The following is a 27,084-nucleotide window of genomic DNA, read 5'->3' as shown; positions in this document are numbered from 1 at the left end:
CCCCCCTTGTACGCTATATAAGCCGGGGGTCGGGCTCGTTGTAGATCATATTCAATCCCTTGGTAATTTACATGTACTTTGTACACACTCCAACGCAATAAACAAAAGCAAGAGCTGATATTAACCAAGTGTTGAGGCTCTGCTGATACTGTTGTGATCAGCTGCTGCTCCTGCTGATATTGAACTTGTGATCAGCTCAGGTAAGCTCTATTGTGATCATCTACTCCAAGTGCTCCAAGTATACTTTTTCTTTGCTCTTGATCTGTTGGAGTAAATTGAAAGGAGTACTGTATTTCTTGATGGTGTTTGTACTCCTCTACTGTACTCCTTGGATTTGCTGATTTGTTGTGGACGATCAGTTGATTTGGTGCAATAGATGAACAATTGAACTGATATTGATCAGCAGCACTCCTTTTGCTCTGCTGATATGAACTGATATTGATGTAGTAGACCTTGATTTGTTGCACTCCCTCAGTTTGCTAGTTGATCTGCTCCTCCTTTGTTGTAGTGTTTGCTGGTTGGTTTACTCCTTTGCTGGTTGATCAGTTGATTGGGAGTGGGGCGGTGAGGTGCACCAGGTACGGCGAGGAGTGCCTAGGCAAAACCACAAGCAAACAGGTTGGGAACGCAAAAGAACCAATCTCGACTAGACACTTCCACAGCAATCATAAAACGGCAACACGATCCGGTTCCAATTTACCGGCAGCAATAATGATGTGTGCTTCCTTAGAATACTTCCATGCAAAACATCAAAACTACTACTACAAGATTTCCTACAGCTGCCTGCAATGCAACGAAAAGGTAAACTCAAGGCACACATTTGCATACCATTCTACATTCTAGAAAATGTACGGATTCCCAGGGGAGGAAGGGACTGGCATCAAAATTTTACATCATGGGCCCAGAGTGGCTTCATCTACACCACTCCCTTCGCGGAGGCATTTTCTCAAAAGCTCAAATTGGAGCTATTTTGGGGAGAAGTGGATACCGACATCAACTTTGTTACAAACAATAGACCTGGACGGACACAGAACAATCGATTTATACATCCCGAAAGCACCTCCTGGCTAATCTCTTGCAAAGCACGCGCCCATCTGCCAACATGGCACGCCTTCAATACCCCTATCCGCCCGCCGTCGCTCAAGGGCATGAAAAGACAGCGTGTCACATGCCATGTGTGCAGTCTCAAAGAAAGTAATCTGGGGCAGGCCTCTTGGCAGGAACACCTCTTGATTCCTACAGAGGTAGGCAGACAAATTAGATGCCAGGTGCGTGCAACACATTACAAAGGTAATGGTACAAGTCATGAGCACAAACATGTGGAGCAGCTTCAAATACACGGAACTGCTTATTCAGGTTCTCATCAAGCTCTAGGATTGCAGCAACATTGCCACACCTGCAAGTCAGATAATTTCGAAGAGGTAAGCATTTCGTTAGGTACTATAACAAATACAGCATATCGATCAGAGATCACAGCACGCCAGAAAAATTCAGACTGTTTAACATATTCCTCTTAAGTCTTACATAACTCTTCAAATCCAAACAATTGCAGTAAGTTTTCTTATATAGCAACTAAAATAATTGCAATACAATTGCTAAACCTCTGCAAATGGTACGAGTTAAAAAATATCAAATTCTAAGCTTCATCACATGTACTCAAAATGTAGAGTACACAGTAGCCTGAACATAATTACATACAAAGCAGCATCAGGGCAACAGAGAATCAAAAGCTTTGGACAGGTGGGAAAATATAGAACATGTTATGTCAGCAACCTTTTATGGCTTTGATATAAACTCCACACCCACTTCCATTCTCTTAATTTCCACACACAATCTTATTCAATACTGTCAAAAACTAAAATCTACAGAATTCGTCATTATACTTCAAAAGGAACATTGTGACAGAAGCTGAATTTTCAAGTACCTGTAGCAATAGTTAGGAGCAGACCATACAGTAACAATCTTGTTATTGAACATCCACTTGAATCCTTCCATGACTAGTTGATGAGCACGGCAAATATAATCTATGTTGTTTGAGTGGTTAAATGAAGAGACAACGTTTCCACCAAAGAGGAACCCTGCGCCTCGAGGACTTAATCCCCAGCCGTCTACAGCATCCTCTGGATCAGACCAAAGAAGGTCACACATGGCACCATCATGAGGCACTTCTTGCTTGCGATCTATTACTCTGATCTGTTGGGGGCACATGATAATAAAATAATAGAAATGGAATGCATGAACTACAAAATATAACACTGAAGAATAATATACCTGATCCAGTGTCGTAATAGCAGGGGAAAGGCCTCCATGGACACTTAAGATTTTGTTCTCAATAAGTGCAGACAAACTGAAATTAAGAAATATGTCCACTCTTGTAGATTATGATTTAACTCAAAGAAGCACATAGCAGGCAAATTTGACAAATTAACCTGTGGACGAAATCAAATCACAGAATGAACTGCACGGGAAACTATTTCACGCGGCTGACCTTTTTGTGTGACGCCCAACACGAAGGCGCCACACTACACTGTGCAACGCCTCACAGATAGGCGCTACACGCCTGGCCAGTGTTGCACCCCAGACTGCCTAAAAATTGCTAAGCCATTGTGCAGAGCCTAAGAGCTAGGCGCTGCACTGTATAGTGTGGCGCCTAGCTCTCAGGCACTGCACTAGTGGTTGCACTACAAAATGAAGCAACCACTAGTGCAACGCCTAGAAGCTAGGCGCTACACTGTATAGTGTGGCGCCTAGCTCTTAGGCGCTGCACACTGACTTAGTAATTTTCGGATCACACGGGTGCGACGCTGGCCAGGCGTGTAGCGCCTATCTGTGAGGCGTTGCACAGTGTAGTGTGACGCCTTCGTGTCGGGCATCACACAAAAAGGTCAGCCGCATGAAATAATTTCACGGGCAGTTCATTCTGTGATTTGATTTTGTTCATAGGTCAAATTTGTCAATTTTGCCCACATAGCAGCCTCATAGCATTACCACATGCAATATAAAAGCAACATAGAAATATTACCTTAAATAGTCAAATATTTCTGTGCAATATCTCCAGACATTCACCGAGCCGTATTTACGAAGACACTCATCATAGAAGCCATAAACCTGCAGCGATGTACGAGTTCGAAGAATAAATGACAACTATCGTAACATCACTACAGAATATCCAACTTGAAAAAGGTCACTCACTTGTGTGATCTGCCTGCTCTCATGATTTCCTCGTATTAAAGTTATACGATCTGGGTACCTAACCTGGAGACAATATGATAGTAAAGGTTAGGACAGGAAATTAAATGGCACAGAATGTAACTTGAAAGAGAACAACTCGAAGTGTTTAACTACTGAATTTGGATTAGGGAATTTGAATGTGAGGAGCCAAGATAAATCGCGAATGAGTATAAGGCCTCTCCAAAATTTTAAAGCAAGCATGCAGAATTCTCGCATTTTACAACAGACATAAGATAAAGCTTTCAGCCATTCAGTGAGGTGCAGAGTTATACTGACTTCAGGTGGCCTTTTTACAGCAAAATGCAATACACTATCTTATATGGCATCCTCAGTTATGAAACAGGCCAGACACTTAGCAGCCAAACAACAGTTACTCTCTGAAGTATGTTAGGCATCATAATTTAGATTATGTTTGGTAATATACCTTGCCAAATTTTTGGCTATGACCAAAAGTTTGCTCTTTGTTTGGAAAGTTGCCAATTTTTTGGCAAGCTAATGCCCCTTTACCAACTCTACTTCATTTATGAGCCAATGTTTGCTAGACTCAGGGGCAAGCAAAACCTTGACCAAACTTTTGACTTGCCAAATTTTTGGTAGGGCGTTTTTGGTAGGGCGACATTGGGCTCAGACCAAACACACCCTTACTCTCTGAAGCTATACATCATCATTACATGACAAGAGTATGTGTATATACCTAACAATCTCCAGGGTCATTTGGCTGATAACTTAGAGATGTAGCATACCCATAGTTAAAAAAGGCACGTATAGGCTCTAGGCGATAGCAAAACGCCTAGCGCTTAATTGCGCTTAAGTGTGCGCTTTGCTAAGAAAAGCACAAGGCGGTGGCAAAACGCACAATTAACGCCTAGCACTTTTTTTTAAGTGTGAGCATACCAGACCAGATTACATTTCTGTCGACATGCAGAACCCTGTTTCTTGCTACACTTCCCACATTGCACCTTTTCATGAGAGGTGTGGGAAGAAAGCACCTCCTTCTAAAAGACTTGTTATAGTTCTAGTCCATTCAATCATTTCTGTCACTATAATGACTGGAGCGTTAATGGCTATGATATGAACCTAGAGGGCGGCCAGAAGGCATGGATTGAATGAGACCTTAAGGAGAGGGATAGCTAGGCAAGAACTTTTATAAGAAAAACTAAATCATTAATCTTCTGTGCTAAATAAGAGAGAAGTCATAGATACAGTACATCCTTAAATGGAGGATGTGTTGTGTCCTTTCTGGACTCCAATTATAATACTTCCAAACTAGCTTCAAAATCAACTTCCTAATTCTCCTCAATTGTCTACTAAGAAGTTCACTTTAATTCCTTTCTGGACCCCAGCGTGTATGTGCTGATGCAGCTGCCTAGACTATGTTCATAAAAGGCTACCTTTGGTTCCAAAGTTGACACAATCAGAATAAGTTAGAAATAGCTTCCAATTCTAGCTAGGAATTATTGCAAAACTGAAGAGCTATAGATACACATGTGTGACCATTCCAGCAACAAAAAAAAGGTAATTAGACACCACTCATTTGAACTACTAGTTCACGTACGCAATCTAGTGTCATACAGGCTTCATACTCTTGGCTTTCATGTGCCCATCAGCGCCGCAAGCTGAGCGCCAGCCTTTGACCACTGCTGTACAAACAAGTCTACTATACCATATACCAGCCTGTATATAAGGAGCATGGCCTTCCCCATACAAGTAAAATAGTCTGGTAAGGCAGTGTAGTCAAGAGTAACTACTGGGTCAGTTGACCGAGAAAATGGCCGTTACCGTTTTTGGAACAGAGGCATCAATAAACATTAAAAGATACAGCACTAATAGATATGCATACAAAACATCTTAGTGTTATTTATCAACAGCATACCTTTAAGGCCAAAAGAAGCAAAAATGTTTCAACAGAATAAAATCCTCGGTCAACAAAATCCCCAAGGAACAAGTAGTTTGTCTTCGGGCAGTCACCTCCAACTTTGAAAAGTTCTTTCATGTCGTAGAACTGTCCATGAATGTCTCCACATATCTGAGTGCAAGAAGCAAATATTAGTTTCTTAAATCACAATTATTTGAACACGTGTAGATATATCAGCCAGACAAAAGCACAACCAATGAATATACACATTACATCATTTTCCTTGAAAAAGACATGACAGGAATGAGAAATATTTTCCCCAGACCATCTCCAGAAGATAATGACACAGGAAATCTGGCATCACCTCACCAACGAAACCCTAGAGCCCTAATGCAAACACTAGTAAATCTCAATCAGAACGCAGTGAAATTTGGTTGCCCAAACGAACGGAATCGAAGCCTTCCCGCACATCAGTACATCTCCCAAGCACCCGCAATCTTCACCGGGACCTCGGGGAGCGACCCCGACTCGTTCGAGAGCGCGTCATTTCCCCCATTGAATCGCGCCCAAACCGCTTCCAATCGAAAAGGAGAGGGAGCTGCGCGCAAGCACGTACCGTGACGGGGGCGTCGACGCGCTGGACGTTACTCTCCTCGACGAGGATCTCCATGGCCTTGAGGCAGAGCGCCTTGACCTCCGCCTCCGCCAGCGGCTCGCACCGCTTGAGCTGCTCGATCTGCCGGTCCAGATCCGACGTCCCCATCTCGGCTCCTTCCCCCCTAGAGCTTCTAGAAGCTTCCGGAAGCGCGGCGCGCGCCTCGCCCTCCCTGCTTCCCGCTGATTCTGGAAGATTCTAGGGTTGGGAGGGGGAGGAAGGAGGAGGCGCGTGCAGTGCGGGCCGTGGTGGCATGTGGGGGCGAGCGTTTCGGGGCCGGTAAGGTTACCTCACTTTCGATTCCCGTCGCCGGGGAACATTTTTGATTTTCCCTGCCCCGTGTTCTCTTTGCCTGTCATATCTTTTTCTCCAGATTTAATGGTAGATATTACCTTTTACTCCCTCCGTTTTTAAATATTTGTCTTTCTAAAAATTTCAACAACCGACTATATACGAAGCAACATGAATGGATCTACACTCTAAAATATGTGTATATACATCCGTATGTGGTAGTCCATTTAAAATCTCTAAAAGGACAAATATTTAGAACAGAGGGAGTATTTTAAAATCAACCAAAGGTATCGACTAATTTCCTTCATAAAACATAAACTATAGTTGGAAATAATAATTTTTGTTATAAGTAAAGAGGAGTTAATGAATGAATAATGGTGTCACGCTCATCTTTCCTTCCCCTTTTTCTCACTTAAAAAAACAGTTACAAACCACATGGTGGGTATTGTGTGGTGTGTTTCTTGTGTACTTCTCCTCGAGTTTGCTCCAAGGGGTGACCCTTCTTCACTATCTCTACTCTTATAAAAAAACTGAGTTGGTGATGATGGTGTGTCTGCCATCTTGCAATATAGACCGTCCGATCTATATCTGACGGATAGAAAGCAAACTATGGCAATTTTGTAAAAAGATACCCGCACCTCTCTCCACATTTGCAGATAAGGTCTTCCCTCGTTCATCCTTAACTCCCACAACTTCATTATTGAGTAATTAATAAATGAAGCCTCTGGAACAATCTGGCATGGTGGCCGCTGCCGGCGTCGTTCATCCCCATGTCTCCGCTCTATCCGAGCACCAATCATTAGTTTTTACACATGGGATTACTCCTGCATGTGTCAATCACAACAGGTGTTTTATATAAAAAATGCATCTTGATGTTTCGTGCAATGCACGAGCATCTTGCTAGTCAATATATATTCTTGTGTGTGTGGCTTGACAGACTCAAAGGCAGGGGCGGAGCTCTGTTGGGGCCGACCTGGGCCATGGCCCGCCCAGTAATTTAACCAATGTTTTTACTTATGTATTCTTCCTATCCCAGCACCCCCAGCCCAGCTTTGCACATCCTCTGAATCTCTCGTAGACAACGCACTTGCGCACCACATCAGCGAGTGGGAACTGCACGACATCTTCATCCGCTCCCCATCTTGAAGCATGTAGCCGATCGCTGCCCCGGACCAGGGAGCACCGGCCACCGGAGCGAGCCTTCGGTTATCTCGCAGAGCAGTTGTCGGCCATGGCGCGGGGAGGGAGGGGTCACATCTGTCGTCAGATCGCATTAGTCGCGGGTCACCTCACGAATCTAACGTCTGTCCTGCTGCCAACAACGGTACCGGTGCATGAGCCCTTGCTCTGTGTGTTGCGCCTGCTCTACCCCAAGGCTCCAACATCCCTGCTCGCTGGTGCCGGACAAATTTTTGTTGAGATACATCATACATCCGAAGGGACTGCACACAGCAGTAGGGCAGCACCAAATTCTCCATTTGAGGTGAGCGATCCCCATGGCTCCTCTTCCCTCTCTCCCTCCCCACCCTTCCTCCCCTTCTCCTCCTCGGCTCGGCAGATCTGCGCCCCGCCCTTCCCCGGTGACTGGCGTCCGGTCGCCCTCACCTTCAGGTGTAGCTCCCCCTTCCCTATCCTCCCCTGTTTTCTTCGCAGGTGGATCCCTCCCCTTCCCTCTCTTCGCTGCCGGTTCTTGGATCTCGTTTTTGGGCGCTGTTGTCGGATGAGGAGGACTCGCGGTCTCTGCCTTCCTCCCCCGATGGTGCGGTGGCCTGCGCTGGGGAGGTGGCGGTCGCCTGCGCCGCCCCTCGCCCTCGTAAGTTTGCCCCCAGGGGTCGGGGCCGGCCGTTGGGGGTGTCTCCGTCGGCCGACGGCTGGTTCCGGGTCTCGCGGCGTCGGCGTAGATCTGGTAAGTTTGCGTCCACGTCTCCTGCGCTTGGTGTCTTGGGTCGTGCTCCTGATGGGGAGCTTGAAGGCTCTCCATCTCCCTCTCCGTCTCCGGCTGCGGGGGCTCCGTCGCCGGTGGTGGCGGCGGCGGGGCCGCTGGTCGCTCCGTGTACCCTAGATCCAGATCTCTGTGTAGTGGCCGCCGATTCGCGGGCCAGCTCCCCGTGTGGGCCTGCTGGGCATGTCTGGGCGGTGCTGGCTAGTGGGCCTTCCCCCCTCCCTCTTTTCGGTTATCGATTTCCCCCCACTGGTTTCTCTAGGCCCAGGTGGGCCCCCCGCCCGGTTACTGGCTCCCCGTCCCTCTCCGGCCCACTTGGCGAGCCGGGCCCAGGGGGGCACGGCTCGCTCGGGCTATTTATGGATCCCTCGCGGCTCGATACCCCCCTGCTAGGGTTTACTGCATCCGCCGCTGACTTGCGCCGCTATCGTCTTCCCATCCGTCGCATCATCAGATCCCCCCCACCTCCACCCCTCCTTCTTCCTTTTGCTGCGGTGATCTCCATGGACAAATCTAGGGGTTCTTCCTGCGAGGCGCTTTCTGGTTGCAAACGGCGCCGCGAGGATTCCCCCGCCTTCGCGGTGGAGCTGGAGCTTGAGGCTTCGCTCCGCTCCAAGCTGGAGTCGGAGCAAGCGGCGCGCGAGCAGGCGGCTCGTGCCCGCGAGGCCTGGGCTCCGGGTCCGGAGCGGGTGAAGGAGGGTGTGACTGGATCTGGCTTGCAGGGCTCTGGGTCTGGTCCCTCTCCTTCCCCGGTGGTGGACCCGTGGGAGGCGGCGGTGGCTTCTGGCGGTGGGATGTCTTCGTCCTCGGCTTCCCTCCCGGCTCCGGGGGTTGGGCGTGGTCCGTCGGCCCCGTCTCGGCCCCTACCTCCCCCTCCTCCTCGCTCGTTTGGGGCCGGATCTGGTTTTCGTCCGCCGCCTTGATCCTTCACGGGGCCGGCGCGTCGGCCGCCCGGTTCGGCTTCTGGGGATGGGATCCTTCCCCCTCCCCAATTGCAGCAGCAACCCCGCCCCTCTCCCTCTTCCCACAGCAACCCCTCGGCGCTTACCTGCTTCGCTTGCCACCGACCGGGCCACTTTCAGTCTCGCTGCACCAATCCACCATTCTGCTTGATTTGTCGCTCTGATGGTCACCTCATGGTCAATTGCATGGATAGACAGAAACCTCCCGCGGTCATCCAGTTTGGTCTGGGTCTTCCTGGCTGCTCCTTCTTAGCTTTTGATGGTGACCTGCCTGTTCGGGAGGTGGCTCCTACGCTGTCCAATGCGGCTATTGTCTCTGTCAAAGACCAAAAGATCTCCCCCAAACTCTGCTGGAAGGGCTTCGCATCTGGGATGTGGCTAGTTCGGACTGGCAAGTTGTGCAGCTGTCAGAGTTTGACTTCTCTGTCGTGTTCCCCTCCAAAGATTGCCTGCGAATGATTGCTTCTTGCACCAGCTTCACCTTACCTATTAATCAACTTGTGGTTTCTGTCAAAGCGGCTGCATCCAACGGTACTGCTGTTGGTCCTTTGTCTCAAGTGTGGGTGTTGATTGAAGATCTACCTGCTAGTCTGCGCTCATCTGTTTTCCTCATGTCCTTTGGGGTTTTGATTGGGAAACCCATCGAGGTGGATGAGAAGTCTTTGAACAAGGTTGGTCCTGCTCGGTTGAAGGTCTGGTGTGTTGATCCTGATCGGGTGCATGGCTTCATTGATGTCTATCCCTCTCCCAATGGCATCAGGTTGCGGGTGCGGGTGGAGGGGGCGACGGCGGCTGCTCCACCTTCCCCCCCTCCTCCTGCTAACCCTTCGGATAAACATGACAAGGAAGGGGATGGTTCTTTTGGTGGCCCCAATCAGAGTTTTGGGTCTAATCTCCGCTTCACTCAATCTGAATGGGATAGCCTGGCAGACTCAGAACGTGAGATGTTTCATTCTCAAGCGCCTGCTGGTGATGCTCCTCGTGAAGATGTAGTGATTCCCCCTTCAGTCCAGATGGCCCCCTTTGCTGCTGCTGATCTGCCTAAAGCTCCGCCCTGCTCGGCTACTCCTGTGTCTGCTGCATGCCCCAACCTCCCGGCTCGCCCTATCTCCCCCACTCGTTCGGATATTGAAGATCTCCCTGGCTCTCCTGCTCGTGATATGATGGAATCACAACACCCCTCGAAGAAGAAATCCTCAGTTCGCAAGTACTCGGCTAAGAGCCGGACCTCCTCGGGCTCGAAGCAATCTATGACGGGGATCTGTCGGCGTCTTGATCATGATCTGGGCTCCATGTCCCGCTCGGGCCCCCACGCTGGCTCTCCTGCTGCGCAGTCGCCTGCTATCCGCTCCCCGGTGTCCACGGCCCGCAAAGGTAGGCGGGTTTCACATTCTGGTGGCTCGATTCTAGAAAGGGCGGAGAAGCGGGCTGCGGTGAAGGACCTCCCTCCCCCAGGTACCTCCCCATCCCCATCGGTCGCTGTTTCTCCGGTTCGGGTGGTTTTACCTTCGATGTCTGATGATCATCTTTTAAACATTATGTCGGACGTGGGTTTGGTGGTTGATACTTCTGTTGGCTCTCCTAGTTCGCTCCTTGCTATTATTCGGGCTAATGAATTGGCACAAGCTACCATTGCGAAAGCCAAAGAGGCTGTTGCCTCGCGGGTGGCGGATGCTGATTGTGTTGTGGGGGAGGCTTCGGGTGCTGGTAGTGGCCAGCCCTCATCCTCATCCTGCCTTGCTAAGAGGGGTACTAATAAACGATCTAAAACCTGTGTGGCCCCCAGCAGGTCGAGCCTCCGTATCAAGAACCTTTCATATAAATGAGGGCCTAATTCTGGAATATTAGAGGGTTCGGTGCTAGGGGGCGCCGTGATCAACTGAAAGATTTGGTTCGTTCTAACTCTATTGACTTTGTGGGGCTGGTTGAAACGTTTAAGGATTCCTTTACCCGAGCTTTCTGCTATCGTGGGTATGGATAGATTTCAGTGGCAATCTTTACCGGCTTCGGGCCACTCTGGTGGGATTCTGATCGGTTCTAATAAGGATATTTTTGACTTTGTTGCTTTTGATCATGGGTTTTATTGGGCTAGTGTTGTTCTCTCGCATAGATCTATGAATGCCCTCTGTGAATTTATAGTTGTTTATGGGCCCGCGGATCACTCCTTTTCGCACCTTTTCCTTGATGAACTTTCGATCAAGCTTGAGTCCTGTTCTCTCCCGACGGTGATTGGGGGAGACTTTAATCTTCTGTGATGCCCTCTTGACAAGAATAATGATAATTTTTCCTGGTCTTTAGCCAATGCTTTTAACGACTTTATTAGTGTCAACGCCATTCGGGAGCTTCCTCGGGGGGGAGCCCGCTTTACTTGGTCTAATCATCAGGCGAACCCTATCAGATCCGTGCTTGATCGTGTCTTCCTATGTCCCAGTTGGGATGCCTTGTTTCCTAGGTCCTCTCTTGTAGCTAAATGTATTGTGGGGTCAGACCACACCCCCTTGATTCTGGATGATGGTTCCATTCGCAATAGACCTCCGACTAGATTTCAGTTTGATGCTTCTTGGCTGTCTGTTGATGGCTTTGTTGACATGGTTGCGGCGAAAATCTCCTAATCCCTCTCTCACAACCCCCGCTCTTTTGGCCCTCTGGATGATTGGCAGTCATGTGCCTATGCTTTACGAAAATTTCTTAGAGGCTGGTCGCGTAACCGTGCGGCGGAGGATCGCCGCTCCAAAGCCTTCCTTGAAAATCAGATCCTGGAGCTGGATCGTACTGCGGACTCTATTGGGCTCTCGGATGATGGTTGGGCTGTTCGCTATAATCTGGAGGCCGCTCTTCTGCAGCTGCATCATCAGGCTGAGATTTACTGGCGTCAGAGGGGCACCCTCAATTGGACTCTCAAAGGAGACGCTCCTACTGCTTATTTCTTTGCGATTGCAAACGGTAGGCATAGGCGTTGTGAGATTAATAGCCTATTGATTAATGGTATGCGCTCTACAGACCAATCTGTGATTATGGCTCACGTGGTGGACTTCTTTTCGTCTCTGTTAGGGGCTAAACCTCCATCGGGCCTGTCCATCTCCCCCCACCTCTGGAGTTCTGGTCTTAAAATTTCTCCTGAGGAGAATGCTTCCTTGATGATTCCGCTCTCCGATCAGGAAATCTGGGATGTGGTTAATTCTGCCAATACTAATGCTGCTTCTGGGCCTGATGGCTTCTCCATCCCTTTCTTTCGGAAATTTTGGCCCTAGTTGAAACAGTTGGTGTGTAACGTTATTCAGGGTTTTTGTCTTAGTACTGTCGACATCTCTCGCCTGAACTATGTTGTTATATCCCTGATCCCTAAGGTTAAGGGTGCTAATGTCATTTCCCAATTCCGGCCTATAGCGTTGATTAACAACTTTGCCAAGTTCCCTTCCAAAGGATCTGCGAACCGGCTGTCTCCGGTAGCTCACAGAGTTATTAGTCCCTTCCAATCTGCTTTTATCAAAGGGCGCTTTATTTTAGATGGCATTCTCTCCCTTCATGAGATAGTTCATGACCTCCATGTGCGAAAATCCAAAGCTATCATTCTCAAACTAGACTTCGAAAAAGCGTATGACTCGGTTAGCTGGTCTTTTCTCAGGCAGATTCTTCTTGCCAAAGGTTTCGACGGTGCCTATGTTCACCGTATCATGCAGTTGGTCTCGGGTGGCCACACTGCAGTTGCCGTAAATGGCGCTATTAGCAACTTCTTTGCGAATGGGAGGGGCCTCCGCCAAGGGGATCCGGCCTCCCCTGTTCTTTTCAACTTTGTGGCTGACGCTTTCTCCTGTATGCTCTCCAAAGCGGCTCGATGTGGACACATTATTCCTGTGGTCTCTCACCTACTTCCGGAAGGGGTCTCTCATTTGCAATATGCGGATGACACAATCATCTTGGTAGAGTTGGACAATGCCTGTATTGCCAATCTGAAATTTATTCTGTTGTGCTTCGAAGCTGTTTCTGGTCTTAAGATCAATTTCGCCAAGAGTGAGGTTATGGTGACGGGGGTTGACCGGGCGGAGGCCTTGCGGGTGGCCAGACTCCTCAACTGCTCCTTAGGTTCCTTTCCTTTCAAATATTTAGGTCTTCCTATCTCTCCTGGTCTGCTTCACGCGAAAGACTTCGCTCCGGTGGTTGCTAAAGTGGGGAATAGGGTGCTTCCTTGGAGGGGTAGGTATAATACCAATGCTGGCAAAGTGGCTCTAATCAATTCTTGCTTATCCTCTCTCCCGTTGTTCCTTATGGGCTTTTACCGTCTCACGGATGGTGTGCATGCTGGCTTTGACAAACATAGGGGTGGCTTTTATTGGAATTCTGCAGATAACAAAAGGAAGTATAGGTTGGTTAAGTGGCAGCTTATGTGCAAGCCTAAAAGCCTTGGGGGGTTAGGCATTATTAATACTCGGGTGATGAATATTTGTCTGCTCATTAAGTGGTGGTGGAAAATTATGACGGTTGGGGCCGATGTGCTGTGGTTTTCGATTCTTAAGGCTAAATATTTTCCTAACTCCAACCCTATGTTTGCCCCTGCGCGGCGTGGTTCGCAGTTTTGGAAAGCCCTTGTTAAAGTCCGGCCGATTTTTTTGGAGCACGTTAAGTTTTGTGTGGGTAATGGGTCTGCTGTTCGTTTTTGGTTAGATTGGTGGTCCGGGGATGCTCCCCTGGCTGTTAGCTTTCCGGTTCTGTTCTCTTATTGCCCCAATCCGCAAATCTCCATCGCGGAGGTGGCTGCTAATAATTGGGACTTGGCTTTTCGTCGGGCCCTGTCTCTTGAAGAGTTGGAAGAATGGCAAAGTCTTTCTTCCCTCTTTCCTGTGCTCTCGGAGGAGGCTGACTCTGTGGTTTGGCCACTTACGGCCTCTGGGCTATTCTCGGTCAAATCGTTATATTCTAGACTCATTGGTGGTACTACTTCGGCTCGCTTCTCTTGTATTTGGAAATCTAAGGTCCCTCCTAAGATTAAGATTTTCCTCTGGCAAGCCTTCCGAGGTCGCCTTCCTTCTGCTGATCAGATCAAAAAACACAATGGGCCGGGCTCGGAATTCTGTAACTTGTGTGGGGCTTTGGAAAACTCTAATCACATCTTTTTCAACTGTGTTCTTGCCAAATTAGTTTGGTCTTGCGTAAGATCATGGCTTCGGGTCTCCTGGGATCCCTCCTCTTTCGCAGACACTAGAACCCTAGCCAAATCTCTGGTAGGGGTCACCAAGAGGGTATTCTGGGTTGGCTTGGGAGCCTTATGTTGGGCTCTTTGGACCATTAGAAACAAATTTACTATTGAACTTACCTTCCCATCTAAGCCTGCTGACGTTCTTTTCAAATCATGTATATTCTTGCAGCAGTGGAGATTATTGACTAAGGAGCCAGATCGGGACGCCCTGGACCTGCTCATCGCCAAAATTCGGGCTTCAGCCTCTCAGATCTCCGGGACGAATCATGGCGTATAAGCCTGGTGCTGTAGTTTGCGGGATTAGGTCTCCTTCTCTCCCCGGCCTGCGTGCCGTGTTTGGCAGCTGCCTGTTTCGTTAGGAATTTGGGCCTATTTAACTTCTCTTTGTGTTTCTGAGACTGTGTGAACCTTGGGTATTCATGACGCTGCCATGTGGCTTTATTTATAAAGTCGGGCTTTGGCCTTTTCTCTAAAAAAAATTCTCCATTTGATAAGCAATGGCATGATAAATGTACATATGTGCTCGCTCCATCTTGTAACATTGTATCATACACTAATGCTTATGATTCAGAGTTTCAGAAAAGTTGTGTTCTTATTTAGTCTAGCCCGCCTAGCTTTTTCTTTCAAGCTCCGCCACTGCTCAAAGGTGTCCTATCACATGCGCACCTTAAGCACGATAATGATGTGAACGTTTGGCTCCAAGTGATATCTAAATCGACGTCGCCATTGGCCATGGCCAATGCCACCCTCCCCTTTCATCGATCCACTGCAAGCCAAATTCGCTCACACGATCAACAAGAACATCTTACTGACATATACATCTTCATCGTTGAGCAGGCGACGTGGTCGTGCAAGGCAGTCATGAGGTGTCCATGTCAGCGCAAATTTAGTCCGGTGTGGACATGTCTTGCATGCATGGTGTATGTTCCATGCATGGCCGATGGCGTGGTCAGACCTTCCGCACAATAGCACCAGCAGCCATGGTGGTGGGAACGGTCGATTTGTAAGTATAATGCTCAAGGCATGAGGGTGGGGTTTTGCTGATGTGGAGGCATGAGTTGCATATGGTGGTTGTTAAAGATGGACTTAATAGAAGCGGCTTGCCGCGATGTATGGTGTCAATAGCAACATGTCGAATCATGTGTTATGAGTATTTGAATGGCTTCGCTAGCAGGGTTGTCATTTGAATTCCTATGATATCATGATTTGTGCATAATGGGAAGTTCTTAAAAGCTTAGAGTGATATACAGATGACGGGTTTTAGTACTTCATACCAATTACAATGCTATGAGTATGTGAATAGTTGTGTGAGTTGAATGCTTAAATATTAACAGTTTGAAATGTGATGATATGTTACTATCCAACATGATATTTGGCTTGTGGTGTATGTAAGATGGGTGAGAAATACTACATGCACACTATAAAATTCAGTACACTCCTTGTTACGTTTTGAATTGTTATATATTTTAGAAGGCAAAAGAGTTTTTTAAGCTGTTGAGGCCATCAGATTTTTGGGTGATATGCTTCAAGGTAGTTTTTAGTTTGTTCATGAATATACTTTATCTTCTTGCAAAATGAAGGTAATTGTTGTGGTTGAGGATAGGGACTAGAGGGGGTGAATATTCCTATGAGACATGAGTTTTAAGGGCTAAGAGATTTTAACTTCAAGCAACAAGGACTGAGCTATCACAAGAACTGAGCATGTAATATATAGTAATAAGCAACAGAAAGGTATTGCTCTTGCAAGTAAGGTTGTGGTAGGGTCTAGAGAATGCAAACACTTGTGGCATGAGCATTTTTACCGTGATTTGGATAGTTGACGCTATCTTACGTCCAAGTCAATAAAACTTCGAACTAAAGGGTTCTATGATCCAAGGATCTCGGTTTGTCGCCCATCAAATGGCCCACGAAGCACAACCAGCCTATTACATCATGGCTTGCACTTAGAAGCCCCACTAAAATGTAGATCTTCACAAATGAAATGATCTAGATGACGACTAGAGGGGGGTGTGAATAGGAGTTTTAAAACTTTTACGGATTTGGCTTTATCCTAATGCAGACTTAAACTAACGGATACTTTTCAAGCACAAATCCTAAATATGCTAGGCTCAACTAAGTGCACCAACAACCTATGCTAAACAAGATAGGCAATTAAGCAAACTAGCAAGCACAAATTATATCACAAGATATGGAAATGAAGGAACAACTAAGCAATTCAACTATCACAAGATATATCAATATGGGCAAGTATGAATTGCGGAAAGTAAAGGGTGTGGGTATGAGATAACCACAAGTGAGTCGGGGACGTGGATTTATCCCGAAGTTCACACTCGTGAGAGTGCTAATCTCCGTTAGAGCGGTGCTGTAGCCAAAGCTCCAGGGCGTCACCAAGTGACTCACCGTATTCTCCCTTTCGAGTCACCCCCAACGGATGAGCCTCGATTCACTCGGGGTTGGTCTTGAAGGCGACCACCACACCTTTACAAACCTCTCCGGAGCACACCACAACCACGGAAGCTTCCGGAGGAACTTGACCACCTAGGCCACTTGAACACCCTTCCTCGGAGCACACCACAAAAGGAAGCTTCCGGGGGAACCTTGGCCACATAGGCCTCTTCACAATCTTCTCAATATATCACCAAACCGTCTAGGAGGCAAAGCCTCCAAGAGTAATAAACTCACGGGCTCTCACACGAACAAATCAATGCGGGGAGCTCAAACCAATGAAACAAATGCAATGCAAGGTCAAGCAACAAATGCTCAACTCACTCTCTCAATCTCACAAGATGCAACTCAAGAAAGTGGGAGATTGAAGAGAGGCGATGCAATGGAGGAAATCAACAAATGACTCCAAGATCCATCCACAAATCACCCTTCACTTAGAAGGGAGATAGGGGTTTGGGAGAGGTGGTAAGAGGCTCAAAATGATGTTTAGAATGTGAATGAACAACCCCCAAACCGGTGGGGAGGAAGGGCTCTTTTATAGCCAACTTCGAAAACTAGCCGTTGGGGCTCCAACGGGCACTTCCTGGACACCCCGTGCCCACGGGGGTTTAGACCCCGTGCCCACGGGGTCCCGTGCGCACGGTACAGGCCCGTGTGCACGGGGCCCCGTGCCCACGGGGGTCAAAAACCCCGTGTCCACGGGGTACCCAGAACAGCCTGCAGCAGCCCACTAAAACAGTGATAACTTTGGCATACGGACTCCGAATTCGATGATCTTGGGCTCGTTTTGAAGCTATGGAAAAGCCCAAGGTCCTCACATAGAGAAACACCCAAGATCAACAATAAATAATGATGCAACTAATGCAAAGGTTTGAGCTCTCTACATGCGACATGATCAAGCTACTTGCCCGAGAGTCCCTCTTGATAGTACGACTATCAAACCTGTAATCCGGTCTCCCTCCAAGCACCATGAGACCGGCAAAACTAGGAAAACCTAGCTAAGGTATACCTTTGCCTTGCATATTCAACTTGAGCTTGGTGATGACTCCAATTCTTGTCTCAAGTTGGAAACCCTTTCTTGTCCACAACCACTTGGTGAAGATGCTTGAATTGATTCCTCATATTGTAATGAGGGAAGCCTTAACTTAAGCCCATCTTCACATGAGCATTATCATGATGTGGACCGCAAGCTTCAAAGCATATAACCTCCGGCTTCTCATCTTGCACTTGGACTCCTCGAACCCGATGACCATCACCACTTGATGTCATCCACACATAGGCTACTTGAGATCTTTCCTTTTGATGCAAGCCCATGAGAAACACCTAACCCACATAGACATACCAAACACATAGCATGGGTTAGGTAACAAAGAACAATTCACAATTACTTACCATACCACTAGATCACTTGATCTCACGTGGTACAATGTTTGTGCTTTGAGAGTTGACCACTTAGATATAATCTTCGAGCTTCATCTTGGTCAACCAACATCTTTACTCGAAGCTCCATCTTGGTTTCTTGAAAGCCACAATGAACTCTTCATTTCCCTTCATTGCTTCAAGACTATATCACCAAAGACTCTTCCATGACCATATCAAGTTCCACTATGAATATCATCTTGGTCACCACTTGCCCTTCTAAAAACTCCATCACAATCTCTTGAGAGGCATAATGAATTCGTCACTCTAGTTGCTTGCTTCAAGACTTGATCAACCAAAACCCAACACATGAGCTCACCATGATCTTGTCTTGAGACCATAACTTGAATTCTTCTCTTTGATTATTCTCTCAAGCCCTTGATCCTTAAAAGCCCTCCATCATAATATCTTGAGAGGCACAATGAATTCTTCACTCTAGTTGTTTGCTTCAAGACTTGATCAACCTAAACCCAACACATGAGCTCACCATGATCTTGTCTTGAAACCATAACTTGAATTCTTATATTTGATTACTCTCTCAAGCCTTGATCCTCGGGATCCCAAATATATCGATCTTTGAGATCCTCCAATGCACTCCATCATGAACATAATTAGACTAGGCATTGAAACCAATCTTGATGGTTTCAATAGAAGTACTCGAAGGCCAACTTGAAACCTCACTGGATATGGGATCTCGAGAGCCAACACCTAGGCCCCGTGAGCACAGGGTATCCAGAGAGTTGACACTTGACCCCGTGCGCAAGGTACAAGCCCGTGTGCACGGGGTATCCAGAAAAGGATACCATGAGGACTTCTTCGGATGCTTTGATGGCAGACTTCACAAAACAACCCAATGCACTTCAAGCATCACTATGGAACATATCTTCATATAAGATTCAATGCACTTGATGCTCCATAGGAATTGTCATTTAATACCAAAGCATAGGGCAAATATATCTTCATATATATATGGACTTCATCCTTGATTCCGTCCAATATCCTTGAGGCACTATCTTAATATATATGGACTTCATCCTTGATTCCGTCCAATATCCTTGAGGCACTATCTATGGACAAAACCTTCAAATATATCTCACTGAAAACATTAGTCCATAGAGATTGTCATTTAATTACCAAAACCACACTTAGGGGCTACATGCCCTTTCAATCTCCCCCGTTTTGGTAATTGATGACAATCTCAACAAGAGGGTTTATATAATGAATTTAAAACAAGTATGCAATCTATCCGAGAATAAATTGTATACTTGAGGTGGTTTTGATAGCTTCAAACATCACAAAGATAGTTGATGTTATCAAAACCAGTTGTACTAGCGTCGAAATACTACAGAATAATTTGATGCTAGTAGAACCACAATATATAGAGCAAACTCCCCCACAATATATGCATAGGAAATAACTTGGTAGAGTTTCCTCTATATACACATCCATGCAATGAGCAAGCACAAAAAAAGTAGATAAGCATGAATGACAGGAACCAACCCACTTCACCTAAACCCTCTAAACTTCTCCCCCATTGGCAACAAGTGCCAAAATGGAATAAAAATCTAGACGGCCAATATAGTATGAGTTCCTCCTTAATTTGTGCATTTCTCATATTATGAGTGGAATCAAATGCACATATCCAGTTATGAACAAATGAAGAAATTCACACATTCAAAGGATCCAAAGAACATATTTTGGACAAGGGATAATGGAGATATCCAATATGATAATCATGCTAAGCATGGGTCCAAAATATATCCACCAACTCATGAGTGAAAACATATGTGCAAAACATACAAGCACTCACTCAACAAGTACTAATCATGCCATGATGCAACACACACAATGTTGACTCTAACTTGAATAAATGCATGAAGTAAGTACTTGTTACCAAGAGAGAAATCATTGGTTCAAGAGGCCCTTGATCTAGTACGCGAACATGAGGAACTTGATCTTGTTCTTGGATAGGTACATGATCTCCCATAACATCTTGCTCTTGTGTTGGGGGTGATGACTTCCCTTATGGTCGATCCACAAGAGGGGCTCTTACTCCTTCTTCTTCTACATGGACGAGGGGTGTTTCTTGTGGAAGAATATGACCAATCCCCATTGTACTTGTAGCTTGGGAAGGAGCCTCATCACCTACAACACTTGAAACAAATTGCTCCTCATGGAAGCTGTTATTCTCATCACACTCCACATTCACCATTTCCTCAACACATCCCGTGGATTTATTGAGAATATAGTAAGTGTGGGAGTTTGATGCATATCCAACAAAAAGACCCAAATTTTGTATAACAGGGTTTACATGGTGAGAATGAAACACTTACAACCGAACCGGGTTTTCATTTATCTTCTCTATCAAATCAATGAATCAACCAAGCTTGGCTCTAATAATTTTCCATGGTGTCTCCACCTTCCTCATGAATAAGCCAATCATCCAATGCTTCTCCAATGTACCTAAAACACATTAAGGTACAATTTGGTCCCCAAACTTATTGGGTCCGAAGTAGTAAGCACAACCACAATACATAGGGCAAACTCCACAATAAGTATGTGCAAAAGGATATGAACTTGAATTTCATGCACACCTTTAACCATTAATGATATTATGGAGTTTACCCTATATAGAGGATCAAGAGAGCAAGCAAGGCATGAAGAAGTATATAAATAAATATGCATGCACATGCCTACCAAGATCCAAAGAGATATAATTTGGGCAAAAGAACCCTTAAAAGATGAATACTCCAATGATGACATACAACATTCAAGTTGTCCAAATTATATCAAAGTGACGAATCCACACAGGACCGCACACAAAGTACAACATATGAACTAAGAGAAAAAACAAAGACATAAAGGATATACACTACACACATGCTCAAAGGCTTATCTCACTCAAGTAGATAATAGATAGTACAAGGAGTGAGATAAGGCAAGTTGAAGCACAAGCCGAGAAGAAGATGATCATAAAATTCTACCACAAGAAGAAATACCAATTGGTATTTGGAATTAACACTCGGTGGTAGAATCCAAAGAAGCACAAGATCATAATCAATAAACACCCCATGCGCACGGGGGTCAAAAGACCCCGTGCACACGGGGTATCCAGGGAGTTACGCAGTACCCCGTGCACACGGGGGTCAAAAGACCCCGTGCGCATGGGGTACCCAGAGAGTTACGCAACACCCCATGCGCACGGGGGTTAAAAGACCCCGTGCGCACGGGGTATCCAGAACTTTTCTGGTGCAACTTTCTGGATACCACGGCAGGCATACAATAGAGGCAAATAACCACCTAAAAGAGATAACTAATGGATACTCTGAGAAACTGAATTTCAAATGAGCTTGACATACCACATAGTGACTAGATAATATTGAGTATCAATACTATGTGGTATTTCTCATATTCACATTTTGGGTTTGTGATGTGCACAAAACATAACACTCCCCCATAATGTGATGATCCACTAATATCTCGCAAGAGCCAAACAACATACAAATAAGGCTCAAGACAACAAGCATTACTATATGATGTGCAATGCAACCTACACATGCTAGAAAACACAAATCAAGCATACTAGGAAGCACAACATATAAATGCACATTCTAGATACAAAACCTAAGCAAGCAAGGGGCGAGTAACTTTCAATGTAAGCAATACAAATACAAGTTACCACAAGGAGGAACACTGGATAGATAATATGAAGATAATCCACATGACTTGGCTCGAACAAATAAATGGTGAATATTCTTTTCTTCATGAACTAGCCAAATCTCCAATGTCCCCCACACACCTATTGATCAAGGTTGAGCTTGATGGTCCCCAAACAAGTTGGGTCCTAAGAAGTTAGACACAATAGGCTTGGCAACCCAAATGGCCTTTTCCATTTCCAAACCACTTTGGGCGCCAACAAACTTGGCAAACAAATTGCCAACAACATCCTTCCTAAGCAAATAAGATCATTGACTAGAGGAGGCTTAGGGACGTTATCGTTGGGACAAGATGAAGATATGTGTCCCTTCTCACGACAAATATAGCAACATGTGCTCCCCCTTCTCTTCTTCTTTACTTTCTCAATTTGGGGAGCATTTCCTTGGTTCATGTAACGCCCCGGATTCGATGCGCTAGGTGTCTGCTAGTTATTCGCCGTTGTTGCCATGTCATTTGCTTGCGTGTTGCATTTTGCCATGTCATCATCTGCATTTCATCCGCATGTTTTTCAAAACTTGCATCCGTTCGGGTTCTCCTGGTTCTCTCCGTTGTCCGTTCAGAGTCCGGACCTCTCGCCCGTGCCCCGTCGCCCCTCTCAGACCTTGTGTTCATGTGCGGGTGTTAAAGGTTCTCGGAATGTACCGAGTCTTGCCAAGCGGCCTTGGTATAGCACCGGTAGACCGCCTGTCAAGTTTCGTGCCATTTGGAGTCCGTTTGATACTCCAACGGTTAACCGCGCAGCCCGAAAACCCCCTTTCTCTTTGCAGCCCAACACCCCCTCCAAAGTGGCCCAAAACCCAGCAAACTCCCCTCCATGCTCTTGGTCATTCGATCATGATCATGTGGGCGAAAACCGCTCCTCATTTGGACTCTCCTAGCTCCCTCTACCTACAAATAGGTGCACCTCCCCCGAAATTCCCGCAGTCCAAACCCTAGCCAAACTCCTCCCCGCCGCCGGACATGTCCGCCTCCGCAGCCGGACACGTCCACCGCCAGCCTCCACGTCGCCCGGACCAATCCGGGGACGCCACGTCACCCTGCCGCCGCTCTCCTCCAACCGGCGCGCACCACCTCACCCCCCCGCGCCCACATCGCCGCCGCCACCCGGGGCCCAGATTCGGCCCGCCCCGGGGCCGAACCGGGCCTCGCCGGGCCCGCTCACCGCCGCACGCCTCTGCTGCATCAGCCCCGTCGCCCAACACCGCGCTGGAGCCCGGCCTCGCCGCCGGCCACCTCGCCGCCCGGCGCCGGCGACCTCGCCTCCGCCGCCGCCGCGACCCCGCGCTCGAGTTCTCGCCGCCCGCGCCCCTGCGCGCAACCCCGCGCCCCCCTGCCGAAGCTCCGCTGCTAGTCACCGCCCGGCGCCGTCGCCACCGGAAAGTGCCGCCTCGCCGAATCTCGCCTTGCGGGCCTCCTCCTCGCCCGATCCGGTCGGCGACCACCGGATTCGGCCGCTGGCACTCGTCCCCGCCGCCGACGTCCTCCTCTGGCGGCCCCGCGCCTCGCCGGAGCCCCGCGCCTTGCTGGAGCCCCGCCAGCGCCGCCGTTGCCTGCCTCCTTCCGACGTGGGCTGGCCCTCGCCTCGGCTTCGTGGGCCGGCCCGATCCAGCACCCCGTGGCCCAGCCAGCTCCGCAGCCCAGCGTGCCGGCCCGCCTCGTCCTCCACCGTCATGGGCCGAAGCCCAGGGTGAGCAGCCCGTCTAAACCCCGCACGGTGCGCCGCTTATCTAAATCGCGCTTGTTCTGTTTTTTTTCAAAACTGCTGTCCCCAGAACTCATAAAATGTTGCATCCTTTGACCTGCTGTAACTCTGCATCCATAGCTCCATTTCGTGCGTGTAATATATAAAATTGTTCGTCTCAATGAGTACTTCATTTCATTCCATTGCATCATGTTCATTTGAGTCCATCTTGAGGCCTAAATCATCGTTGCAAGAGTGCTTCATGATGTTGACTGTTGTCTGTTAACAGAACATGCTCATTTGTCATTTTTGCCATGACTGATGTGTGCATCCTATGAGGTTGATGTCTACATGTGTTTTGATCCATGCCATGCCATCTTTACAGTGGTGTATGCCATGTATTTTTGTGATCAATGTGGTGACTAGCACAAGCATGCAAACTAGGCTTCGCGATGTTGCTGATTTTAGTCCCTGTTCTGCTGTTATTTTGATGCCATGTAAACTTGATGCTACAAAGAGATCCATGCATATTTTGAGGTATTTCAGTAAGGATGTTTTGAACATATGGTTTTCCTCTATCCATTCATGCCCCTGGTTGCATTTATAGCCTGCTATAGCTTGTTGTTTCCTTGCTCCAAAGTTGCTAAATAATGTTGCTGTCAGCCTGTTAACATTAAGTTCAGTTGTTGCCATGCTTGTTGTTAGTGATCCATGTACCCTATGAACTTTCTATTGCCATGCTTAGCTTTATAAACATGCCTTCTTACTGTTGGTTGCCTTGCCATGCCTTTTATTGCTCTATGGTGAGTGGTACAAGCTCACCAACATGCCTACTTATTGTTGTTCCTGCCATGTATGAATCTGTATTATAACTTGCCATGTTTACATGGGTGCCATCATATTTTCTGATCCTTTTTGTCTATGGTCAGTAAGGGACTTTTGTTCTATGCATTTAGTAGATTCATGCCATGCCTTTTTTTGCCATGATAAGTTCCTGTAACATGTTGCTTGATAGCTCTAAACATGGCAACCTGATGTTATTTTCTGCAAAGTCTGAACTGTTATTATTTGCAATCTTGCCATGTGTGTTTGAGCATGTTCTAGTGATTTCTGGAGATAACTCAGTGTTCATGTTTTGCTATGCTTTACCTGTGCATCATGCCCATGCCTTTTTTTTCTTGTTGAGGTCCTGTAGCATGTTGTTTTGATGCTTGCAAGATGCCTAGTTGCTGTTTTGGACAGATTGTTGCTATAACTTGTTTCATGTGTGTGTTGAACCGTTGCTCCGTTTTGAGTGTGCTCTATATGAAACTTGCTTGTTTTTGTGTGTAGCTTCATATTATCATGTTGCATCCTTGTTTTGAGGTGTTTGCTTGATGTTTGTATACATTGTGCATCAATGACATGTTTAACTTATTTTGCTCATATCTTCTAGGCCGTAGCTCCGAACTAAATGAACTTTATATGTAACTTGACTAGAATCTCGTGTAGATCATCTTGGTGCATCTTAACTTGCTGTTTAACAACTTGAACATAAGGTTTATTCAGATCTGGACCAATTTCGAAATTTGCATATGAGGACTTACCGGAATTGTTATATGTTGTTCCCGGCCTCATTTAAACTTGCCTTGATGTGTTGTTTTGTTTCGCATCATCCCTTGCCATGAGTAGCTTCATGTAGTCTTGTCTTGCATCATACTTGTTTGTGCATCATGTCATGTTCATGTGTGGTGTGTTTACCATGTTGTGTGCTTCTCTCGATAGTTCCCGTTTCGTTGCGATCGTGAGGATTCGTTCGTCTACGCTTGGTTCGGCTTCATCCGTTCATCTTCTTCATGGACTCGTTCTTCTTCCTTGCAGGATTTCAGGCAAGATGACCGCTACCCTGGATCTCACTACTATCATTGCTATGCTAGTTGCTTCGTTCTATCGCTTTGCTGCACTACCTATCACCTGTTTATCAAGCCTCCCATATTGCCATGAACCTCTAACCTTTGACACCTTTCCTATGCAAACCGTTGCTTGGCTATGTTACCGCTTTTGCTCAACCCCTCTTATAGCGTTGTTAGTTGTAGGTGAAGTTGAAGATTGCTCCATGATGGACAGGTTTATGTTGGGATATCACAATATCTCTTATATTATTAATGCATCTATATACTTGGTAAAGGGTGGAAGACTCGGCCTTATTCCTGGTATTTTGTTCCACTCATACCGGTGTTATGTTCCCGGATTTTGTGTTCCTTACGCGGTTGGGTGATTTATGGGACCCCCTTGACAGTTTGCTTTGAATAAAACTCCTCCAGCAAGGCCCAACCTTGGTTTTACCATTTGCCTCACCACCACCTATACCTTTCCCTTGGGTCAGCCAACCCGAGGGTCATCTTTATTTTAGCCCCCCCGGGGCAGTGCTTGTCTAAGTGTTGGTCTGAACCGAGCAGCCTGCGGGGCCACCTCGGGGAAACTCGAGGTCTGGTTTTACTCGTAGCTTGACTTATCCGGTGTTGCCTTGAGAATGAGATATGTGCAGCTCCTATCAGGATTGTCGGCGCATCGGGCGGCTTTGCTGGTCTTGTTTTACCATTGTCGAAATGTCTTGTAAACCGGGATTCCGAGTCTGATCAGGTCTTCCTGGGAGAAGGTATATCCTTCGTTGATCGCGAGAGCTTGTCATGGGCTTAGTTGGGACACCCCTGCAGGGTATAATCTTTCGAAAGTCGTGCCTGCGATTATAGGCAGATGGGAATTTGTTGATGTCCGGTTGTAGATAACTTGACACCAGATCCGAATTAAAACGCATCAACCGTGTGCGTAGCCGTGATGGTCTCTTTTCGACGGAGTCCGGGAAGTGAACACGGTTTTGGGTTATGTTTGACGTAAGTAGGAGTTCAGGATCACTTCTTGATCATTGCTAGCTTCATGACCGTTCCGTTTGCTCTCTTCTCGCTCTTATTTGCGTATGTTAGCCACCATATATGCTTACTCGCTGCTACAACCCCACCACTTTACCCCTTCCTTTCCCTTTAAGCTTTGCTAGTCTTTATACCCATGGTAATGGGATTGCTGAGTCCTCGTGGCTCACAGATTACTACAACAACAGTTGCAGGTACAGGTTTATACGATGATCATGACGCGAGAGCGATGTTTGCTTATTTTGGACTTCTTCTTCTGCTTCTTCTTTGATCAGGGGATAGGTTCCAAGTCGGCAGCCTGGGCTAGCAGGGTGGATGTCGTTGGAGTTTCTGTTTGTGTTTCATCCATAGTCGGATGATGCTCTTATGTATTGTGATGTTGAATTCGTGTGGCATTGTATGCCTTATGTATGTATCACCATCTATTATGTAATGTTGATGTAATGATATCCACCTTGCAAAAGCGTTTCAATATGCGGGTCTATCCTTGGTGGGACCTTCGAGTTCCTTTTGGATAGGGTCGCATATTGGGCGTGACAGTTCATTATTGGTAGTGGCCTTTCTTCAGCTTGAGGTTGACCTTGAGATTGAACTTGAGGTTGACCTTGAGATTGAACTTGAGGCCGCTTCCCTTGTTGCTTCACATTTGAAGCCTTCTTCTTCAATGGACAAGATCTCACATGGTGTCCAACATTCTTGCACTTGAAGCATGTGATGTTGGCCGGATTCTTGACTTGGTCTTGTTCCTTATTCCTTTTCTCAGACTTCTTGTTGTTGGAGATG

At 46.9% G+C, this 27,084-nt stretch overlaps 1 protein-coding gene across 2 annotated transcripts; it reads right to left on the bottom strand.

Annotated features, from left to right (window-relative positions):
* Nucleotides 1–695: 695 nt before the first annotated feature.
* LOC119308753 (serine/threonine-protein phosphatase PP-X isozyme 2-like) lies at nt 696–6,058 on the bottom strand. 2 transcript variants are annotated; one of them, XM_037584895.1, is made up of 8 exons: nt 5,703–6,058; nt 5,105–5,257; nt 3,193–3,255; nt 3,023–3,108; nt 2,272–2,347; nt 1,925–2,193; nt 1,301–1,396; nt 696–1,236 (listed from the first exon to the last, which is right to left on the bottom strand). In XM_037584895.1, exons 1-8 carry the CDS (start codon nt 5,847–5,849, stop codon nt 1,068–1,070), a joined length of 1,059 nt encoding a protein of 352 aa, XP_037440792.1. In that variant the 5' UTR covers nt 5,850–6,058; the 3' UTR covers nt 696–1,067. The 2 variants fall into 2 exon arrangements, with proteins under 2 accessions (XP_037440792.1, XP_037440791.1); XM_037584894.1 differs by having other exon boundaries at nt 1,318–1,396; nt 5,703–6,052.
* Between the last annotated feature and the right edge of the window lie 21,026 nt (nt 6,059–27,084).

The sequence above is a fragment of the Triticum dicoccoides genome, chromosome 5B (assembly GCF_002162155.2).
Source record: "Triticum dicoccoides isolate Atlit2015 ecotype Zavitan chromosome 5B, WEW_v2.0, whole genome shotgun sequence".
Taxonomy (NCBI): domain Eukaryota; kingdom Viridiplantae; phylum Streptophyta; class Magnoliopsida; order Poales; family Poaceae; genus Triticum; species Triticum dicoccoides.
Note: the sequence above shows the minus strand (reverse complement) of the source record. Positions and strands in the feature narration are given on the sequence as shown.